The 21,783-nt window shown below is 32.6% G+C and overlaps 2 protein-coding genes across 2 annotated transcripts; one reads left to right on the forward strand and one right to left on the reverse strand.

The window, feature by feature from the left end:
• Window positions 1-551: 551 nt before the first annotated feature.
• LOC124846720 (WD40 repeat-containing protein HOS15-like) lies at window positions 552-7,032 on the reverse strand. Its single transcript, XM_047324052.2, has 14 exons — window positions 6,874-7,032; window positions 6,274-6,419; window positions 5,776-6,139; window positions 5,575-5,669; window positions 5,444-5,490; window positions 4,582-4,732; window positions 3,893-3,956; window positions 3,611-3,769; window positions 3,395-3,516; window positions 3,135-3,209; window positions 2,723-2,776; window positions 2,567-2,640; window positions 2,152-2,226; window positions 552-931 (listed from the first exon to the last, which is right to left on the reverse strand). Exons 1-14 carry the CDS (start codon window positions 6,932-6,934, stop codon window positions 712-714), a joined length of 1,707 nt encoding a protein of 568 aa, XP_047180008.1. The 5' UTR covers window positions 6,935-7,032; the 3' UTR covers window positions 552-711.
• Window positions 7,033-7,560: 528 nt separating this feature from the next.
• On the forward strand, window positions 7,561-8,300 carry LOC124846719 (MFP1 attachment factor 1-like). The gene has a single exon (XM_047324050.2). It carries the CDS (start codon window positions 7,653-7,655, stop codon window positions 8,154-8,156), a length of 504 nt encoding a protein of 167 aa, XP_047180006.2. The 5' UTR covers window positions 7,561-7,652; the 3' UTR covers window positions 8,157-8,300.
• The last annotated feature ends 13,483 nt before the right edge of the window (window positions 8,301-21,783 follow it).

Below are 21,783 nucleotides of genomic sequence, written 5' to 3' on the forward strand. Positions count from 1 at the left end.
TATTAAATTTTTATTTAATGATTTAATTAATATTGATTTAATTAATATTTTAATTAATTAACTTAATTCAATATTTTATTAATATTTAGATTTTTGTAGTAATTTAAAAAAATATAATTGAGTTTTTTCCTTTTAGTATAATTCTTCTACTTCTTTTCAAATTCTTATAATATATATAGCTGGTTTAGTTGCAGTACATACAAAGTATTTTTTTAAAGGAGTAATCTAAAATGAATAAAAGAGTGAGATAAAATTTTAGAAAACAAAACTAAAATAGGACTATATTTTAATGATAAAAACTTACTAAAATGAAGGGAAAATATGCATATAACAACTAGTCCATTTACAAGTTTTCCATTTAATTGCTTTCCTTGATATTTCTGTTATTTATCTTTCAAGTTTAATTTCATTTCTGGAACTTTTTCATCATTTAATTGTTTATTACTTCATTGGCAATGGTATATTTTTAATTCCTGTAATCAAATTTCTTCTAAGACTGGACAATTCTCTGACACTTTGTAAAACCTTACAATTTTAGTTTACAAATCCTGTACCATTTTGAAACAAACACCCATCAGATAAATAAGGTTATCACCAAGTAAAGCTGGGTAACATGGAAGTAGAGAAATGTACCTAATGAGTCTGTACAAAAATGCTGTTAAAGTAGCACAGGAAATGATATTAGAGTAGAAGAGGTATGTCCTCTATAATTTACATTCGGAAATCCAAAACACAAACTATATTGTTTGAAAAACAAGCAGCAACTTTATCACCATCTTTGCTCCAATTAACTTCAAATATCCCACCTTTTCCAGTGTATGTTTTTACAATCTTGCCTTCCTTCACTGACCATATATGCACGAATCTATCCATGGAGCCACTGGCCAGATACTCCCCATTAGGACTGAATGCAACGGAATATACAGGATCCCTGAGTGTTATAAGAGAAAACAGTATATTAATTAAAAATGCTAAAAATGTAATATGCAGGAACCTTGATGATTTATAAATTCCAATAAACAGAAAAACACCTATTCCTCTATATTTTTTTTTTGTATTTGTTTGTCACTGTTGAAATCCAGTTATTCTGTTACCATTCGCTTCAGTTATTGTCTAAATGTATCCGTAGACCTCTTTGTAATGAGATCCAGTTCATCATTTCTCTCTCTGACTCAATATCAGTATCTTACTGTTGCTTCTGTTTCAACTCCGTTTTTTCTTCACCCACCGGATAATCTGGGGTTGATTCTTGTTTCTCTATCAATCAGCTTTGGGTTGATTCTTGTTTCTCTACCAATCAGGTGAGAACCACGACTCTACACACAAAGCCATGTGCAGGGTACTGATTGCCCAAAATAAGCTCAGTCTTTGAATGGATCCATTTTTCAACCAGCTAAGTGATGTTCAGTATGAAGCATGGAAAGGAAAAATAACATATTTGCTTCTTGGGTTCTGAAATTCGTCTCCATTACATCAAGCGACATATAAAAAGACCTATAAAAACAGCTGACTCAAAAGAACATCAACAATAATTACAGCAGAGCTACATATCCATGTTACATAAGCTTTAGTTCCCACAACAGGATCTACTTAGGTTGTTTGAGTTAGTTAAGGATCCGGTCATGGATTTCTATGATATCCACAATCAGAGCTCAAAACAGAGATATTAATTGTCTTTCATCTGAAAACATGTTTACTATAGATTCCAATAGTTCACACAAAATCCCAACACCAATAAGCAGATATTCTCATAAAAGCTCTGGTAAGAAACTTGTGTACGCCACTTATGTCCAATGTAGGATTCCTTGAAATCTTCCTCCACACTCCAACCATGTTAGGGGAGTATAAAAACATTTATTACAGTTTGTGACAGTCAGATTCCGATTAATATTTTCAGTTAACTATGGTTCTTGATTACCCGCCAAAACATTTGAATTTATGGATCTCTTGGTTTCTCTCTAAAGCTTAACATTCCTATTTGTTAGCAACTGCCTATTAATCGTCTCCAATTCTTCAGTTTTGTGTCATTACTGATTAATAGTATATGATATATGAGCCTGGATAAAAAATACATCCATCCATTCTTACAAATGCATATGCATAAGTGTTTGTGTGTATTATGCTTGTGAAGCATGTTTATAGTTTCTTCACCTGTGACCACTTAAGCTGTAGAGTACACTCCCTAGTTCCACGTCCCATAGCTTTATCGTTGAGTCAAATGAGGCACTGTTTGAGAGAACAATAAGCAAAAGTATTAGGGGAATACATAATAATGAGTTTGGTTTATTTAATTGTGTGCCTTCAGGGACACAGTTCAAGGACAAGTAACATTTATTATGTGCATTAAGGACTTAAAGATAAAAGAAAAGTATTGATTTTTTTAGATTTTTAACATATTAAATGCTTGTACTTTTCATTTAATAGTATATATTTTTAATTTTTAACCTCCACTCTCAGGACACAAGTTAACAAAACCGTTGTTTCAAAACAAAAACTTTTTCACGAAGATGCAGTTTCATATCTTACTACTATTGCTGATTTTACATGATGTTGAAAGCATATTTACCTTGCTAGCACTAACTGCTGATTGGGATTGTTGGTACCGGGGCCTGTAGGGCTCCATCGAATTGTATAGATCCCCTAAAGGATCATTTCTTTATTAGAAAGAGAATAAAGGGAATCAGAAGGAAAAAAAAGAACACAGACAAACATCTCTCCAAACCTTGACATGTTCCTTCAAATCATGCAAAAAGTTATCCTGCTTTAAACTCCATATCTGCAACATAGTTTCATGAAACAGTCAATTGGACAATGATAAATAATTAGTTACAGTGATGTTTACCCTTCCACAAGCAGTTTTCTATCCACTTTTTGTTCAAAAATGCTAAAAAAAGAGACATATTTCATACAGATGCTTGTTATATACTTTTATCAAGAACTAAATTTAATAAATATTTTTTCTCAGTTCCACTCCCACTTTTTTTTTTCCTCACGACCCTTATCTGCACTTCACCGATTATATTACAACATTATAATAATTCTTTTAAAATAAAATGTATATCTGCACTTCACTGATGTATCTCTGTTTTATATAACAACCAAGTAAACCTAAGGGACAGTTTTCTGTTGATTACTTTTGCAGTGTGATCATCGGAGCATGAAGCCAGTAAAGAACCCGTTGGATCCCATTTAATGGCATTAACTTCATCCTGAAACAATAGCATTACAGAATGTTTGAGGAAAGATTAAAAACCATATTTGAATATGCTCACAGCTTAATACAATTAACATTTTATTCTATTTTTTGATGGACAATTACCCTGTCCTTTCAGTTTAAAAGTTAGTAGTTTAACAAAATAAATCTATCAGAGGACTGGTTGAAAGGACGAGATACCTGATGCCCGGAGAAAGTTTTGAGTGGTCTATTCTCCCCAATTTTGCAAACATGAATCGTTTTATCAGTGGAGCATGTAGCAAACGTAACATTGTTTCGCCAATCAACATCAAGAGTTGGACCTGATACAATTTGCTAATATCTAAGACTACAAGGAAAGTCATACAGAAAATCAGAAGTTTTATTCACCAGAAAATATGCAAAAAACAAACTTACCAGTGTGAAATTCGAATAGTTGTTTCCATTCCCCAGTCTTTATATTCCACACAATAGCAGTCTTATCCACACTTCCACTAAGAAGATAATCCCCTTTCTTGTTCCACTTCAAGGAAAATATTGGACCTTTGTGCTTGTTTAGTGTACTATTCAACTCCCCTAATGAACCTCAAAAAGGAAGAGGTCAGCTAACAGCAAAGGATACAAGAACCAGGGTCACAAATAATGCACATATCATGCCAAGAAATGCATATTCATTAAATAAAATATCTAACAACTCACCATCTCTACTCCATATTCTTGCTTGGCCATCATAGGAACCAGTTGCCAATAGTGTTCCGTCTCCCTTTGTAATAAAAAAACCATAGAAAAACATATTAGCTGGGGAACAAAATTGAAACACAAGTGGAAGAGGACATTCATAGTATTCTTGATTGCCCATCTTAGAAACCGATTGCCAATAGTGTTCCGTCCCCCTTTGTAATAAAAAGCATATCGATAGATAAAAGCTGAAGAATGAAACTGAAAACAAGTGGAAGACAAAATTCATAGTGTTCGACTAAGGCAGAGTGGAAGACCCAAAAAAGGGTAAAATTAATTGTACAAAGATTTTCACAGTAAGTATGCAACCACAGTAATTGTTAGGATATAGGGTGGTAGGGTATAATGGGTAATGGGTTTAGGATAGAAGGTGGAGGAATTGTATAAATAGTACTCTCTTATATTGTGAGAGGGGGCTTTTTGGAATATTTTTTTGTGAAATCTGGACTTTGGCCAGGAGAGGGGGATTAGGCCTCCGCTAGGGCTAAGAGAGGGATTAGGCCTCCATTAGCGCTATCTATGCACCTTCTTTCAGTATCAATACAGAAACCATTGTTTTACAGTGTTATTTCTTGTTCATTAGTGCGAGAGTGTTTGTTTTAGTTAGGTTTCAAACCCAGGTACCTAATAGTAATGCTACAAAGACTTACGTTCCAATCGAGTGTAGTCACATCCTTGCTTTTTTCATTGGTGTTTTCTTTAAAGTGCTGCAGCACAACAACATTTACTGGTTCATTTTGCACACCAGAGTCACAAGGTCCATCAGCAATTTTCCAAATTCGAGCTGTTGAATCTCCAGATCTGGAATAGTTAATCAAACAAAATTGACATATTGGCTGATCTTAACATAAATTTGATACAAGGAAACAAAAGGATAGCTGTTCATACTGTTTGCTAAGTGTTCATCCTGCATAATTATTATCAGAAACTGAGCTACTTCAACATTAAGGTGATTTTAATAAATAAAATATTTACTTCACAATTAATTTATGATAGAAAACAGCCTGTATTGTTGCTGTAGGCAAATTATACTGTCATACTCTATGTTTTGTAAGTAGGTTTTAAGTTATAGTATTATTGAACATATAAATAATTCAACACTGGATCAAAGTATTAAATTTTGAGGATTTGAGAATTTCAATCAATTTGAAGTACAAGTCCACGGTCAAAACTTAAAAATCAAGAGAATGTTTGTCATAAAAAGCATACTGCCCTATTGTATATTGATACATAACAAGTTCCTTTGACTTGTATACATTAAGAAACTAAATTTTAAATTCTTCATAGGTAGACAGTATTACTATGTGTCCTATATTACGACGGCTGTCATAAGGAACTTATAAAACAGTATTTCAAATTTGGAAATAACCAGCAATTCATGAATAGGAGAATAGAGGAAAGGCAATAAAAGGAACAGAAAGAAGAAGAGCTATTGTCTTCAAAATAGAATAACAGGGAGAATATACTTTTGAGAACTAAATGTGTTTTCTTTACAAAGTGGCTTGCACTCACCCAGACGCAAGAAGTGGAGCTGATGGATTCCAAGCACAGGCAAAAACCTGACAGGAATGAAATAACTTTCAATAAGCCTCACAATGGGAGGAAAACCTACACGGAAAATAAGAAAACAGATAAGCACAAACCTCCGACGAATGGCCTTTCAAAATTTTTACATCATGACATGGAGTATCATTAGGCGACGACATGGGGCTCTGTGAAATCTCCATTGGCTCAGGCCCTGTGCATAACAGCTTTACTTTTTCCCTTATATGACATGCTATATTCATAAAGATTGAAAGCCAATGGGGAAAAAACTAAATAAAACATTATACATTAATATTTACCTCCATACGCTCTATTGTTTAGATTTTCAACAGTAGTCTTATCTTCGTGTTTCTCTGTATGGTTTTGATCGGTATGTTGTGTTTCTTTATATTCATCCTTTGGTTGCTCCTTCTCTTTTTCTAACCTTATTTTTTCCAGTCTCTGTTCGTTTTCCTTTTCTTTCCTCTCCTTCTCTCTTTCCTGAACATGTTCCCTCCTTGCGTTGTCGTGAGTCGAGCCATTCACTATTTTATTCGATTCGGATTTATGTTGACTTAGATTTTCCTTTTTGGCTTTTACTATATCGTGTAGCTCATTGGGCTCCTTTGTGATAAGATCCAGAGGTTGTAGAAACGAAAAATCCTCATCCATGTCAGCATCACTCTGGAGACCTAACACAGACACCAATCAGCTTAAGGTCCTCGAGCAATGCATTCATTATGTGCATGTTAGTATTAATGACTTGATTATTCGATAACATATTACGAAGATGAACAACAAAAATTAAAATTGCTTACACCACTCAGGTTAGCTTCCAGCTCAAGATATTGAATGCCTTTCTGTATGAATGTAACAAGAGCACCCGGTGGAACCACATTATCATCATTTTTGCGTCTATCAATCCCCGCTTCATACCCGAATGCAAATGCAGAATGAGTAAAACCTGAAACAAAGCAGCCATCAGAAAATATGAGAAGAAATTCAACAGGGGGGGACACGTTATCTTCGGTATATTTTCCTCTTTTAACAAAAATCATATTGCAGGAAAAATTATATGATTTGTAACTATGAAATCAAGGCCATTACGGATATGACAAGATACTAAAATAATAATTACCCTAATATCGCAAAGATGACCGAATCTACTAACTTTCTAGAAACCACGGTTTCGAGTAATAAATTATATCAAATGAGAACTTAAAAACTTCTTTTTTAAACTAGTTGACAAATGATAAAACCTTTGGGTTTGCAAAAGTCAAGCAAAGATAATGGAAGCTAAAATGGAAGAGTTCCTCCTAACTAAGTACCGTGATAAAATTGATATTTAAGAGTTTGTATTGTGAAAGAAAAAAAGCGAAAAATTAAAAAAAAAAAAAAAGATTACAAAAAGGACGAGCCTGATTCGTGAAGGTAACGGAAGACTAAGTAGTTCAATTCAGTGGAGGTGATTGAGATCATTGTGATTGTTGATCAGTTTGTTAAAGGGAATAGATAGAGTGGCTCAAGTGTTAACTGCAGAGAAAATGCTCGAAGAAGAGGTGTTGAAGTGAGGTGGAGGTGGTGGTGTGGGTTGGGGTTTGGGCGGATACCGGGTCGCAATCACATTTGGGCTTTTCCATTTCTTACCATTAAAGTTTGGGCTTCTTTTTCTGGTATCCCATTGTTTTCCTTTTCTATATATTTTTATTTTTATATTTTAATACTCGTATTTTGCATAATTTTATAATATCTATTATATTGCTCAAGATAATAATTATTTTAGAAGGCATAATTCAAAATGCGTTCAGTAATTTTTTTGAATTACATTTCCTAAAATTCCCTTTACCATGACTTTAATACATATCTAATTTAGTTTATTTTAAGAAACAATTACTTGTATATTACATTCAAAACTTTAAAAAAAAATTACTCATCTAGTTTCTTAGCTGTGCAAACGTTACTTTTGATTTCTATACTTAAAAATGATTTATTTTTACTTTTGTCTATTTTAAAACTACGATTAGGAAAGGTTTTTCTATGGTTAATTAATTTGTGATGATTTTTTTTTTTGCTTGGTGAATTAATAGAAGTCCTTTCTTGAAAGCCAAAGGTTTCGAACTACTTCTTTCCTTACTAGTCTGTCAGAGAGGTCTTGCCTCAATCCAATTCCACTGTTTCCCTCTCCTCTCCTCTCAAAATGTCCGAACCGGAAAACGCACCCGAACCCCAATCGGAGCAAGACTCCGTCCCGCCGTCGAAGCTGCCTACCCAAGACCAACCCGCTGCCGCCGCCGCCGCGAAGTCCGGCCCCGCTAGCGTCACCTTCACCATTTGGCCTCCCACTCAGCGCACGCGCGATGCCGTCATCAACCGCCTGATCGAAAACCTGTCCTCCACATCCGTCCTCTCCAAGCGCTACGGGACAATGCCTCCCGAGGAGGCCTCTGCTGCCGCCCGCCAGATCGAGGATGAGGCCTTCGCCGTCGCTGGCGGCTTCTCCACCTCTGATAGCGACGGGATCGAGATCCTCCAGGTTTACTCCAAGGAGATCAGCAAACGGATGCTCGACACCGTCAAGTCCAAAGCCACCACCGGCTCTCCCGCCGTCGATAACGGTGTTGCTGAGAACCCTACCTCCGAAGTTGCTCCTACCCCTGCCGCAGAGAGCGATCATGCCGCTGCTGCCGAGTCCGAAACCTGACCATTCGGGATTATAGTATATTATCTCAGGGTTTCCTTGCTGGGGGTTTATATTTTAATGTTATATACTCTGATGATGTTCTATCTGTAAAACTAAGTTTATTTGTCGTGCAACCAATTTTCATTATATATATTCCCTTGAACATCTTAGGTTTTTCTTTGTTTCCTCCAAACATTACTGTGTGTGTTGTTGTTTTCGGTGCATATTTATTGTTTGTTGCAAACTCACGTCTTACATTGTTTTGGTACGCCTGCAAGTCGTGAAACTGTTTATGGATTGGTTAAACTTGGTTACTTAACTGTTGCAGTATTTTCCTCTCTTGTGCATATATGGTGTTTTGTCTTTTAGCTTGCTTATTGTTGTATTTATACTAGTACTGATTTGGAATTAGATATACAACGAGAGAATGTAGTTCAGAGTTGATATCTATGACTTTTGAGTAATGAGTAATCAATACTGATATTTTATTTATAAAAGAATAAATTTCTTGAAAGTTAGACTTACCATTGAATCGAGTTCTATATCTTTGTGTGACAGTTTACATCAAAGCATGTGTGAAGTAGACCTGGGGTTTAAAGTGAAATGTGGTATTATTTGAAAGATGTGAGGAGTCAACTTAGATCGAAATCTGAAAAGACTTCGGATTTCTATCTAGTTCCAGAAGGGAAGGGCGTGCCCTTCAGCCCTTCTATAGGAATAATTATGTTTAACTCCTAATTGGTAAGGCTTCACTAGTTAGTTGAAACATATTTAAAAACACCTATTTATAGGACCCCAAAAATTGGAATGTTCTAGAGCTGATTGGACGTATGACTAAATTTAATTGCTTTTTTTGAATTTAGAGAATGATAATGGTATATTATGCAAGAGAATGTAGTTCATATATATAGATTCTTATTTTCATAAGAAATATCTACTGTCAATGCGATTACTAATTTTCTTAAGGGAACTTGACTAGTCACCTTTAGAGGATTCTGTCCTTCAATCTTGAGACATTGTTTAAAGAGATTGCATTTAATATAACTCGGACCAACGTAGCTTAATAGAGATTATTTCATAGGCTAATATTACTTTAGTGCAGATCCCCAAACACTAAATGCATTTCCTAAATGCATAATCTATGATCATTTCCAACAATTTATTGAACACTAAAACCACAATCTTGAGATTAAACTTTTCTACACGTAGAATAATGACTCTTCAATGACTTTTTGTATAATAAATATTTCTCACTGTGCATCAACACGCAGTTATATTTATGTTATCTTTTTCAGGTGCTGTGACCATACGGTCTTGTTGATTTCTGATTTCATGGTCCTATTCGTCAAATTTTGGATTAAGTCTACTGTTACTGCTTATTTGGATCCAATTTTAAATTACCATTAGTTTCTCTAACAAATTCTCCTTTGTTATTAGTTGGAGCATCAATTTTCTACTCTTTTTTCCGCATAGTCTATGTATCTTGTTGTGACCTATGCATGCTTAGCTATATTGAAGTTGTGACCGATGTATCTTGTGGTGATTTGAGCAGCTTAAAGTTTTTAAATATGCTTTGATGCTGTTTATTTCTTGTATATTGAAGTTGTCTATACCTTGTGAGATTGCAATTATGATTAATGATGTTGATGATGAACCTATTTAGCTAACATATTTCCATTTGTGCTCAATGATCAGAACAATTTGCTGGGACATGGTACTATTCTGTGTATTCAGATTAAACACTTTACCTTGGTTAATATGTCATTGGGAGCTTTTTATGTTATCATGCAACAGTAGCTTTGGGTGGTTCTGAACTAGAGAAGGCATCTCGTATTTTGATAATCTTTTATGGAGTTGTAGAGAGTGTATCGTCTGTATTATATTGTGTGCTTGATGACTGTGTATTTGTTGTATATTCGAGTTGTTTATACCATATGACGTTGCAATTATGATTCATGAATTTGATGATCAACCGATTGAGCTAATATATTTCTATGTGTGCTCAATGATCAGAGCAATTTGCTGGGACAACATGCATAGTTTCTGTTCTGTGGTCATAACACTTTACCTTGGTTAATATTTCATTAGGAGTTTTGTATGTTATCATGCACCTGTAGCTTAGGGTGGTCTGAACTAGAGAAGCATTTCATATTTAATAATCTCTGAGAGTTGTAGAGAGAGCCTATTATCTGTATTATCTATGATGTGTGCTGGTTATGAACAGATTTTGTAATAACTGCGTGCTCTTGCTAGTCATTGCATTCTGAACTTATACTTTCCGTAGAAATATAAACTTACCATGTGGAGTTAAGGTGTGATGGAAGAAAATAAAAATGAAGAAAAAAGTAGTTAAATAATTATGCAGTATAAGAGTTCAGATTCAAAACCAAAATGAAATCATATTTGATTGAAAAAGGATATAACTGTGATGAATATCCCAAACTGAGCTATTTTCTTATTATTATACTACGTGTATTTTACTATTTTATGGAGAAAATGATCGCTCTTAGAATAGTAGAATTTATATAATCAGTTAGTATAAGGAGCGATCATGTATCCTTATTGCTTCATTATTGTTTTTACCACAAGAAAGGATGACAATTAAATACTCTTAAGTCTTCGATTGAGAGGGCTTCATATCATAAATGTTTCGTTATTATTTTTCTAATATGAAATATAGTTTTCGAGTTGTCGTAAGGAGCAGCTCGCTGGTTCGCATGCGTTTTACCCTGCTGTGTTTATTCTTAGAACATATCATGGCACAGATATCCTTGTTTGATGTCTTATGTAACACGACTGTGTATAATGGAGGTTTGGGATCGTTATGAGCAAAAAGAGAAAAATGCAGCATTTGGGGGGATGATGTTTTATTATATTGGCTTCTCTTGTTTAAAAAAAAATCATTATATATTCTTAGATGAACAGGGATTTGTGGTGGAGGAATGTTGTAATAGTGGTCACCAGAATACACACAAGAGAAATACTCTGTAACTGTATCATTGTACTGGAAATGTCTTTATTAAAAGAAGGACAACTACTAGAGTATAGCAGTAATTACAAAGTAAAAGATGAACAAGGATGAAAACATAATGAACCCAAAGAGAGGAAGGTTCGGCCCAATAAGTTTCTTCTCCCCTTCTCTCTCCAATCAGCGTGACCTATATGCCAATTGTCTCACCACACATAATTTTTTAGCCATAGTTATTTTGGACCGTGAACTCTTTCTTATGATTTTATCATTTGTATCAGCTGTCAACGTGGTTACTACTAGTTGTTGCCATATTCCCCTCATTTGTCTTTTCTCAAATTGGTTACCTTGTCCCTAAGGTTGAATTCCGAAAAAGAAGATTCTAATGTGGTGTGATCCTCCCAAGTAGCTTGAGTGTTATCTAATCCCTTCCATTGGACTAAGTGTCGTTGAACATGCTTCATGCCCTTGATAATCACTCGAGACTGAAGAATAACAACTGGTTGTGCATCCCCGAAAGATGTGAGTAAGGGAATATAAGATTGAGAAAGATTCTACTTACAAGGCTTAAGCTGTCAAACGTGAAAAACTGAATGAATTCCAGCAGTCTCAGGTAACCACAGCTTGTAAGCAACCTTGCCAATCCTTTCAATAATAGGGAAAGGACCAAAGTACCTCAAACTTAGTTTCTGGTTTTTCCTTAAAGCAACAGAGTGTTGTCTATAAGGTTACAATTTGACCAACACTTTATCTCCAACCTTAAACTCCACATCCATCCAATTTTTATCTGTATTATTCTTCATTATTTGTTGAGCTCGATGAAGATTATATTTAAGATGGGAGAGAACGATGTCTCTCTGCAACAACTACTCTTGAACTGAAATCAGATTTGCTGGGTCAAGCACATATTTCACTAGTTACGGGTGTCTCTTCCATATTCTGCCTTGAAACGAGTCATGCCCTTGTTGTGGTGATAGGAAGTGTTATACCATAATTCAGCTCAAGGCAAGAATTTGACCCACTATTCAGGATTTTGAAACGTGCACCTTAAATACATTTCCAAACACTTGTTCACATCCTCGGATTGACCATCGGAGGATTACGTGCGATTAGCAGTTGACATACTAAGTGTGGTACCACTCAACCTGAACAAATGTTGCTACAATTGGCTAGTGAAAACCCTGTCCCTATCTGAGACCATGGATTTTGGGAATCCATGTAGTTTAATCACCGTCGACACAAAATTCTCTACCACTTGTTTACTGGTGTAATCTGTTTTCAAAGCAGAGAAATGGTCACACTTAGACAGTCCATCTACTACTACCAAGATCATTGTAAAGCCATGAAATGGTGGAAGTCCGGTAATTAAATCCATAGCTATGTCTTCCCAATATCAGGAAATGGAAGTGGTTGTAATAACCCTAAGGGAAGAGTATTAGAAGTCTTTGCTTGCTGACAAATCAAGCAATTTTGAACAAATTCTTGATAGCAGTATTCATCCCTTGCCAATAAAATTGAGAAGAAATTCTACCCAAAGTTCTGGAATAACCCAAATGACCACATGTGGTAGAACTATGAACTCATGTAATACTTGTTGGACTAAGGAATGATCACTGGAATAACTAATCTTCCCTTCCAAAATATAAGACCTTGCTTAACTGAATAATGCTGATTGGGAGGTTGGTTTTGCAAGCAAGTGGATATGCAGTTAAATACTTAAAAGCAGTTATCTGTGTTCCATATGGCCATGAATATGGCATAAGCTTCCAAATATGGCTTTCCTTTACTTCGAATATTTTCTTTTATGTGGAATTTTAGATAAAAGTTTAATTATTAGTTTGGTTTTAAGTTTTGTTGAAAAATTTTAAGTCAGTTTCTAGTTAGTTTTTTGTTTTAATTGAATTCCAATTTTAGTTTTTAATTTGAATTGAATTTTAATGTTTGAATTTAACTTAATTACAAACCGTATTAAGATGTCAATCTCACGTATCAATTCGTAATTTTTTTATAATAATTAATAAAGATGTATGTTACACAAAATAATAATTAAATAAAAATAAAATAAAAACAAAAAATGCATCTTTAATTATCCTACATATTGCAAATAAAATTTACATGTTCCTAAATACCTATCTAAAAAGTAACACAAATATGAAAATTTAGAAGAATGTTCAGGGTGGTGAAATCCGGAATTCTAAAAGAAAAGAAACAAATGTGTGCTGTGAATTCGAGTTTAAGACTCTCGAATTCATTGCATGAACAGTAAAAGGCATACTTTATATTTGACTATTTAAATTTTGTTGGGAGCTAGATAGGTATAAATTATAATAATGTTAAAAAAGGTTTATTAATATAAAAAAATCGTCGTCCACTATAGCCAAATGTACCGTGAACGTGCTTATTATTTTGATTCTGAATTTGAATTTGCCAGTTTGACACATTGCAAGTTCCCAAGGGTATTATTCTCAGTTTATTTGTATAAGATAACAATGACAATTCGTTATATTAATTCTTCCAATTATTTTTTATTTTAAAAATTAAATTATTGATGTATATTATAATTAAAATGAAATTGTCTACAAGTGTCTATTTTAAAAAGTTGTTAAAAAACTATATGTTTTTTTCTATAAAATGATAAAAAAAAAACGGGGTGTAAAATTTGCCTGATAATAATTTTTCCTTTCAAAAGAAGGAGAATGGGAAATTTCCCAGCTGTTCAATTAAAACATATATAGATATACTTCTTCCCGTTTTGTAAAATGCATGTTCGTATTCAAAAGGTGTGTGTTGAAAACCCAAATACTGCATGGGTCGGTTTAATATTGTATATACAGCATGGTCAAGTTTTGAGGCAGTGCCTCTCATTCAAACGTTATCGTTTCTTTGACTTTAATTCATGAGATTTGGTATGGTCTGTATTTGGGAAACAGTTCCACGTAAAAATACCTCCTTTTTCAAAAATGCATCAAACGTACACTGTAATGGGTAGATTATTTTTCTTACACATTTTATATTCGTTATTTTATCTTAATTTTATTCAATAAGTTTTACTCATATTTATTATTCATTATTTTATCTTTTAATTTTATTTTTCATATATATAAAAGTTAACTTTTATAATAAATAAAATATGGATTCCCAAGTTGTGTATCTAATCTCAAAAAGGTTTTCATATATCAAAACCGCATTTCAAAATGCTTACTATAACGCATCTTCCCCTCATGTTTACAATGAATAATAAGTTGATGTATGAAGCGTTTGTAGGGTTATAATTAATTTTCCTACACAGACCACTCAAATATTAATGAAAAATAAATACTCTTTTTATGCTAATAACTCGAATACTCAAGATAAGATTTGCAGATAAGTCATTAAAAGCATCAAACATCTATTATGTCACGCCTTGTTTATACAATGAGCAAACACTCTATACAAAGTACAGATAGCATAAACGTATCAGATCAGTGTCTGTGAGAGAAGTTTTTTCTTCTAAAAAAAACATAGTAACAACATGGGGAAAAAACAATGTAAAATCCAAAATCGAAAGAAAAAAGAATGTAATGGCTGATTTAATGTAGTTAGTTAATGTCCAGGTCCTTTTTTGCTGGGTCCAGAAGCTAGTCTAAAAGCCAAGCTGCGTTTGGAAACACGAGTGGTTGAATTGTTGGAAGAAACATAGAACCCTCCCCAGAGAGAAGAAACCGATCCTTTCAACTCTACACAGTCATCAGCTACCTCTGCTAGCACCTTCGATCGAAGAACTCGGCTATGCACCAACCATTGCTGCGATGAAAACACGAGCATTATGGTAACCAAAGAAATGCAAAGACTCTTCTTCATCGGCATCTTTGTTCACGAAACAAAGCCTTTGACAAATAACAATATTCCTTATTTTGAAGGGCCTCTTGCTATTTTTTGTTGGAATATTTCCAGCTATTGTATGTTTTGGTCTAAACGAAGAGCCAAACTTGGTTTATATACAGAAAAGATTTTGGTGAGGACGGTGAAGCGCTTTCCACGTGGGCCCTTAAGAGTTGCATTCTGATTTGACTTTTGATTTTATGCTGTGCTATTTCTTTCCACTTGAAGATTTCTGGTGGCGCCCGTGTGGGGATTATGCTTTCTCACTTGCGCATTGTTCCTTCGAAGTTGTTCAACTTTTCCAAATGTTGACCTTCTAATAAATACCAACTTTATGTTTTCACCAATAACGTACCAGTCCTCATCCCAGCTCGAGAAGGATAATAATAATAAAATCAGTGACAACGAAAGAACCCAAAATAAGGAAAAGTAGGTTTACCTTCGTGGTTATGTTATGCTTTTGCATGTTCACGTTCGACCATTTAGTTTCACACTGGGTTTTGACTCGTGGTTGTCTTGCTGAGTTCATTCATATTTCAATTTTTAAACATTTTATGTACCTTTTTTGCATGCTCCACACAACTAAGAACGTGCCCTTTCAAATTTATCGTCCACCTGTCGAGTACGGAAAAAGAGCGTGTGTCGCCTTTTCTCAGTTCAAGTGGAAGACGGTGGTGTATGTATGTGGCCCATGCCATCAAAACCATGCGCATACAAAAGTCATCTACATCTATATATGTCCATTCCTTTATATAACAAGATTTAGGGTTACTGATAGATAGGGATATTTCACATCGACGTCATAATTTAACTGAAAAAGGCTATGTCTTTTACATATATTTCCTATAAAAAAAATGTCTTTTTCACACTACTTACACCACCATTTAAATAAAATATGTGTAAAAAAAATTGGGTGTGAAAATAATAGTATCCATTTCCCATATAATATCTGCATGATTACAAATGCTACAAAATTTTAACCCTAAAAGAAAAGCGTGTAATCACTTGCCTGTTCTAGGTGCTTAGTTTATTAAAATAGAGATTTAAAACCCCAAAAGACCTTCAATGTTTTTGATTAATAATGCTATTTATGCAATCATTTAGCAAATATATACATATCCTGCGCCGAACTTTATTCTCACAAGATCATAATTGGGTCGTTAGGAGCAATCACCAACCTAACTCCGTTCCTAATTAGCACACTTGTTCCAATCTTAGAATGACTTTTAAAGGGCCCCAAAACATAATTTAGTAGTATATACCCTTCACAACACAAAAAGGTAACGATGGGTTTAGTTGGCGAAGCCAGAAAATATCTTTTAAATGCTCAACTTAATTTTTAATTTCATAGATGAAATTGTGTTTGTTTTTAAATTACTTTCTCCTGATTTCTATATTTTTCTATATTTTAAAATGTATTGACTACTCAAGGTTTAACTCTATCCAGTATTTCTTTTATAATTTGCAAATATAATATAATACGTATGGGTATTTTAAACTGGAGTTTTTTAAACTTTGCAACCACTTCCAATTCATAATAACACATGAACGAATCTCTTGGATTATGATAAAACACATTGTAATTTGTTATAGTGAAGATAAGTTGGAGATCCTTGTGAGGTTGACAAAACAGGTTCCCATAATGTCTTGTTTTATTTCGTTGCCTAACAGAAAGGAAACCATGTCAACAAATACATATGCTTCGCAATTCATAGACCTAATTACCTAAAATTCTTACCTATAAAATAATCTGTTAAATATTTCTAATTGCAATGCATGCAATCTCGTGAGCTTCCATTCATTAGACTCGGTATTCTCACGTTTATCATTCTCATTCTCTCAGTGGGACTGACACCACAAAAAAAAGTCTAAACACGCCAAAAATATATTACTTAGAAAATAGTTTTCAATATTCCACGTTGATATTTTTGAAACGATCAATATCTGATTAAGCAGAGAAAGTAGAATAAGATGTAATTAAATGGTTCATTTCCTCTGCAGTCTCCATATCCTTCCAGCACCTAACTTTATTCTCCGTACAGGCTTGTTTACATTTGTTGAGATTTGAGACAACTCAATCTGCATTTAATTTTTTTTTTTTACAAAATCAACTCTCAAAAGTTAAATTATGAGCAACCACAACTATAGAGCTAAGAGTCAAATGAATAAATGATATCTTGTAGTGGTATGATGTTGTTAATTACCGTACGACATGTTCTCTCAGTGATTTTTGGCAGTGATTTTGGCATTAAAGAAAAAGAAAATGAATCTTCTCTTATATCTTTAAGGCTGTGTTTGTTTGGACTGATTTCTATGTTCACGTGCATTAGCGAGGATTGATTTAGAAGAACACACTAGTGCACTCAAGGGATATGGCCTCAGTTATTTTCTGTTATAGACACCGGTTTCATAACCGAGGCATATACAGACGAGGTAAAAAGTTTACCTCTTTTTGCCTTGGTTGTGAGCCGAGTCGAAAAACGATAGGATTTTGCCTCGGTTTCTGCTGAACCGAGTCAATATCTCGGATTCTACTGCCTCGTTTGAGACCTGAACCGAGGCAGTATAGTGGTTTTCGATTTTCCAGAAAATGTTCCAGGAAGTTGCCTTCCATTAACCGATGACCTTCCATTAACAGATCACCTTTCATCACATTAACTTATTATCATTTTCTCTGTTGCATCTTTTAATCTCAAACTCTATGAAACCACAACCAGAAAAAGAGAGGAAAATCTCACAACCAGAAAAAGAGAGGAAAATATCCAGAGAGCCTAAAATCATATTCAGATTCTTTCATAAAGATAACAAAATCATACAACACAAAAAAGAAAAAGATCCTTAAGCCCGTGCTCTGCTCCTTCTTCACCTGCGTAAAATGGAGCCAACAACGGCAACTTTGTTGAACAACGGCGGTCCGACGACTGGCCTCGGCTCCAACGTGAGGTTGCGAACGACACTTCCCCAGATGCGAAGAGGCATCAGCTTTGGAGACATTGCGGGTGAGCTTTTGGATCTTGTTGTGGATGTTGGGGATGGAGGAGGGGTCTTTAGGGGTGGAAGTCGGGCCTTCAGATCTGTAGATCTGAGATTTTTCACCGCCAAAAGCAACCGCCAACAGCAACCGCCAACAGCCACCGCCAACAGCCACGACTTCACTCCAGAGACGGGGTCGCTTGCTCTTCACTCCAGAGACGGGGCCGCTTGCACAGGCAAGGTGGTGGTGGCTCCTTGTAGCAACGGGGCCGCTTGCTCTTCGCTCCAGAGATGCAATGGCAAGTGAGGTGGAACCTGCACTCGAGCCGTCGCCCAGGACGAGGTGGTGGTGGCTCCCGGCAGTGGCGAGGCAGTGGCGAGGCAGTGGCGGGGTAGCGGCAGCGACACTTACAACACGCAGAAGCGAGATTGGAACGAGAGAGAAGCGAGAAAAATAAAAGGAAAATGAGAGAGATTCTAGGAAACGAGAGAGAAGCGAGAACAATAAAAGGAAAATGAGAGAGCTGCTAGGTTTTCTCGAAGATTTTCAGTCCAAAAGCCCAAGCCTTATATGCCTCGGTCCATCTGGTAACCGAGGCAGTAACTTTTTCACCTGAGGTATATACCTCGGTCCATTCTGCCAACCGAGTCAGTATGCCTTTTAGACACCAGTTGTTTAGCAACCGAGGCATATAATGATTTGAAAATTATAGCCCTGCCACCGCGTTTGATATGCTTCGATTCTGAAAAAACCGAAGCATAATGTACGAGTTAAAAATGCAATTTTTTTACTAGTGACAGCGTTGTTCTTTTGGGCCGATTTGCAAGGATTTGGTCGGATGTAAAAGCGCTGATTTGCGAGAATACACTGTTCAAGTCATCTCGCCTTAGGTGCACAGATTTGCGATGAAATGGCATAGAAAGACTGATATGGCATAGAAAGACTGATATGCCCTGCACGTATTCGGTTACACGGAGGCGTAACCGGTTACAACTTCATGAAGAATTTGCCTTAATGACGTATTCGGTTACAGGTTCACGTAACCGGTTACAACTTAGCTTATTCCAGATGCGTATTGCGTTGCACAGTGGCTTCTCCATATTCATACTAAATTATATTACAACTTAATACTACATTTTAAAATACATTCATTTTACTACATTATAACTTTTATAATTTTTAAACATTAATTTTATAAATTATTCATAATTTTTTCTCTTTATAAACATCTCTATACAATTAAATATAAGATTATAAAATAACATTTTATAATACTTTTATAACTAGGGGCATTTTGGTCATCTTTATTTTCTACCAATTAAACTATTTTTTAAAATCTATCACATGAATCAAAATCCTACACTAATTCTCACAAACTTTACTTCCAAATCCATTCTCAATTAACCACAAATCTACTCAAAAAAACAACTAAAAAATTACCCTCAAATTCATTCAAATCATCTCCCCCAAATCGTCTTTCCCAAATACACCCAAAAGAACACACCCTAAATTTCATATCAATAGATGTAAATTGTGTTTAATGTTTTTTTAATAGTTAATGTAGACCCGCTGCCACTTTTAATTTGATGATTGAGATTCACTTTTCATTTGCTTAAAACCTTTAAATTTTGATGTTCTATTCCAATAATCGGATGTTTAAGATAAATTTTTTTAAAAAAAAATCTATAGTTTCAAAAAGAATTAAACAAATTGATAATTTTGTAAGAAAATATTGGGTGCATATGTTACATTGTCTTAAAATAGTCATGTATATATATTTTTATTTGATTATTTAAACATGGTAAGTTACACCGATAAAAAATATCATGTTATTTTAGTGAGTGTTTCATCCTACACCTCCAACATATCATTCTACACCTCCAAAAGTTTTATTTTTAACCTTTTGATATCTCAATATGCACCTCCAACCATTTTAAAAGATTTATTTTTCAACTTTAAAAAAAATATTTTTGTTTTCTTCTTTTTCTTATTAAAGTCACCTTAATAAATATCTTTTATTTTCTTCTCTTTCTTACCAAAGCCACTTTACACCACCTTAATAATAATTTAATTTAATTTTAAATTTAAATATTATTTAATATAAATTTATATTTTAATAATTATCAAAATATGATTTATATTATAATAATAGTTATATTAAAAAATAAAAAATTAAAATTAAAAAATTAAAAATGAAATAATAATAATAATAATATAAAATTTGATTTCATATGTTAAAATATATTAAAATATTAAAATAAATTAAACAATTATTAAATTTTAAATAGAATAAAAAAATTAATATGCTAACGGTTTTGTTCTTTTATTTAAAATTTAATAAATATTTCATTTAAATGAAAATTATAATATTCTTTATTATACTTTTATATTTTAATAATTATTAAAATATGATTTATATTTTTATAATAGTTTTATTAAAAAAATAAAAATAAAAATAAAAATAATTCAAATAATAATAATGAAAATAAAAATAATATTTAAAATCACATTTAATATATTTGAATATATTAAATTATATTAAAATATTAAATTAAATTAAATAATTATTAAAATTAAATAAAAAAAATAAATTTTAAGAAGATTTTTAATCGGACATTCATATACGTATGATATATTATCGGATTTTCTTATCCGATTAACAAATTTTATTTTTTTTATTTAAATTTTAATAATTATTTAATTTAATTTAATATTTTAATATAATATAATATATTTAAATATTTTTAATGTTATTTTAAACACTATTTTCATTTTTATTATTATTATTACTTTTATTTTAGTTATTTTTATTTTTACTTTTTTAATAAAATTATTATAAGAATATAAATCATATTTTAATAATTATTAAAATATAAAAATATAATTAAATTATTATTTTTAGTTCTATTAAATATTTATTAAATTTTAAATAAAAAACAAAGCCGTTAGCATATTTAAAATTTTTTAATTTAATATTTTAATATAATATAATATATTTAAATATTTTTAATGTTATTTTAAACACTATTTTCATTTTTATTATTATTATTACTTTTATTTTTGTTATTTTTATTTTTACTTTTTTAATAAAATTATTATAAAAATATAAATCATATTTTAATAATTATTAAAATATAAAAATATAATTAAATTATTATTTTTAATTCTATTAAATATTTATTAAATTTTAAATAAAAAACAAAACCGTTAGCATATTTAAAATTTTTGTTTCTATTTAAAATTTAATAATTGTTTAATTTGTTTTAATATTTTAATATATTTTAACATATCAAATCAAATTTTGTATTATTATTATTATTTCACTTTTTTATTTTTTATTTTTTATTTTTATTTTTATTTTTATTTTTATTATTTTTTTTATATTTTTAAATATAACTATTATTATAATATAAATCATATTTTGATAATTACTAAAATATAAAATTATATTAAATAATATTTAAATTTTAAATTAAATTAAATTATTATTAAGGTGGTGGAGAGTAATTTTAATAAGGAAGAGAAAAAAATAGAAAGATATTTATTAAGGTGTCTTTAATAAAAAAGAAAATAAAATAAAAATATTTTTATTCAAGTTAAAAAATAAAGTTTTTGAAAAGGTTGGAGGTGTATATTGAGATGTTAGAAAATTAAAAATTGAATTTTTGAAGATGTAGGATGAGATGTTGGATGAAACACTCTATTTTAGTTGAGTGTTTCATCCTACACCTCCAACATCTCATCCTGCACCTCCAAAAATTCCATTTTTAACCTTCTGACATCCTCCACCTCCAACCTTTTTAAAAATTTCATTTTTAACTTTCTTTTCTTTCTAATTAAATACA

Source organism: Vigna umbellata, chromosome 2 (assembly GCF_029865625.1).
Source record: "Vigna umbellata cultivar VRB3 chromosome 2, Vumbellata_1.0, whole genome shotgun sequence".
NCBI classification, from domain to species: domain Eukaryota; kingdom Viridiplantae; phylum Streptophyta; class Magnoliopsida; order Fabales; family Fabaceae; genus Vigna; species Vigna umbellata.

Coding starts and splice junctions, on each gene's coding strand:
- LOC124846720 (XM_047324052.2), bottom strand. CDS start 6,934: ATGATCTCAATCACCTCCACTGAATTGAACTACTTAGTCTTCCGTTAC. Junction 6,420..6,873: donor CCGTTACCTTCACGAATCAG/GCTCGTCCTTTT, acceptor GCTTTGTTTCAG/GTTTTACTCATTCTGCATTT. Junction 3,517..3,610: donor ACTATTCGAATTTCACACTG/GTAAGTTTGTTT, acceptor AAATTGTATCAG/GTCCAACTCTTGATGTTGAT.
- LOC124846719 (XM_047324050.2), top strand. CDS start 7,653: ATGTCCGAACCGGAAAACGCACCCGAACCCCAATCGGAGCAAGACTCC.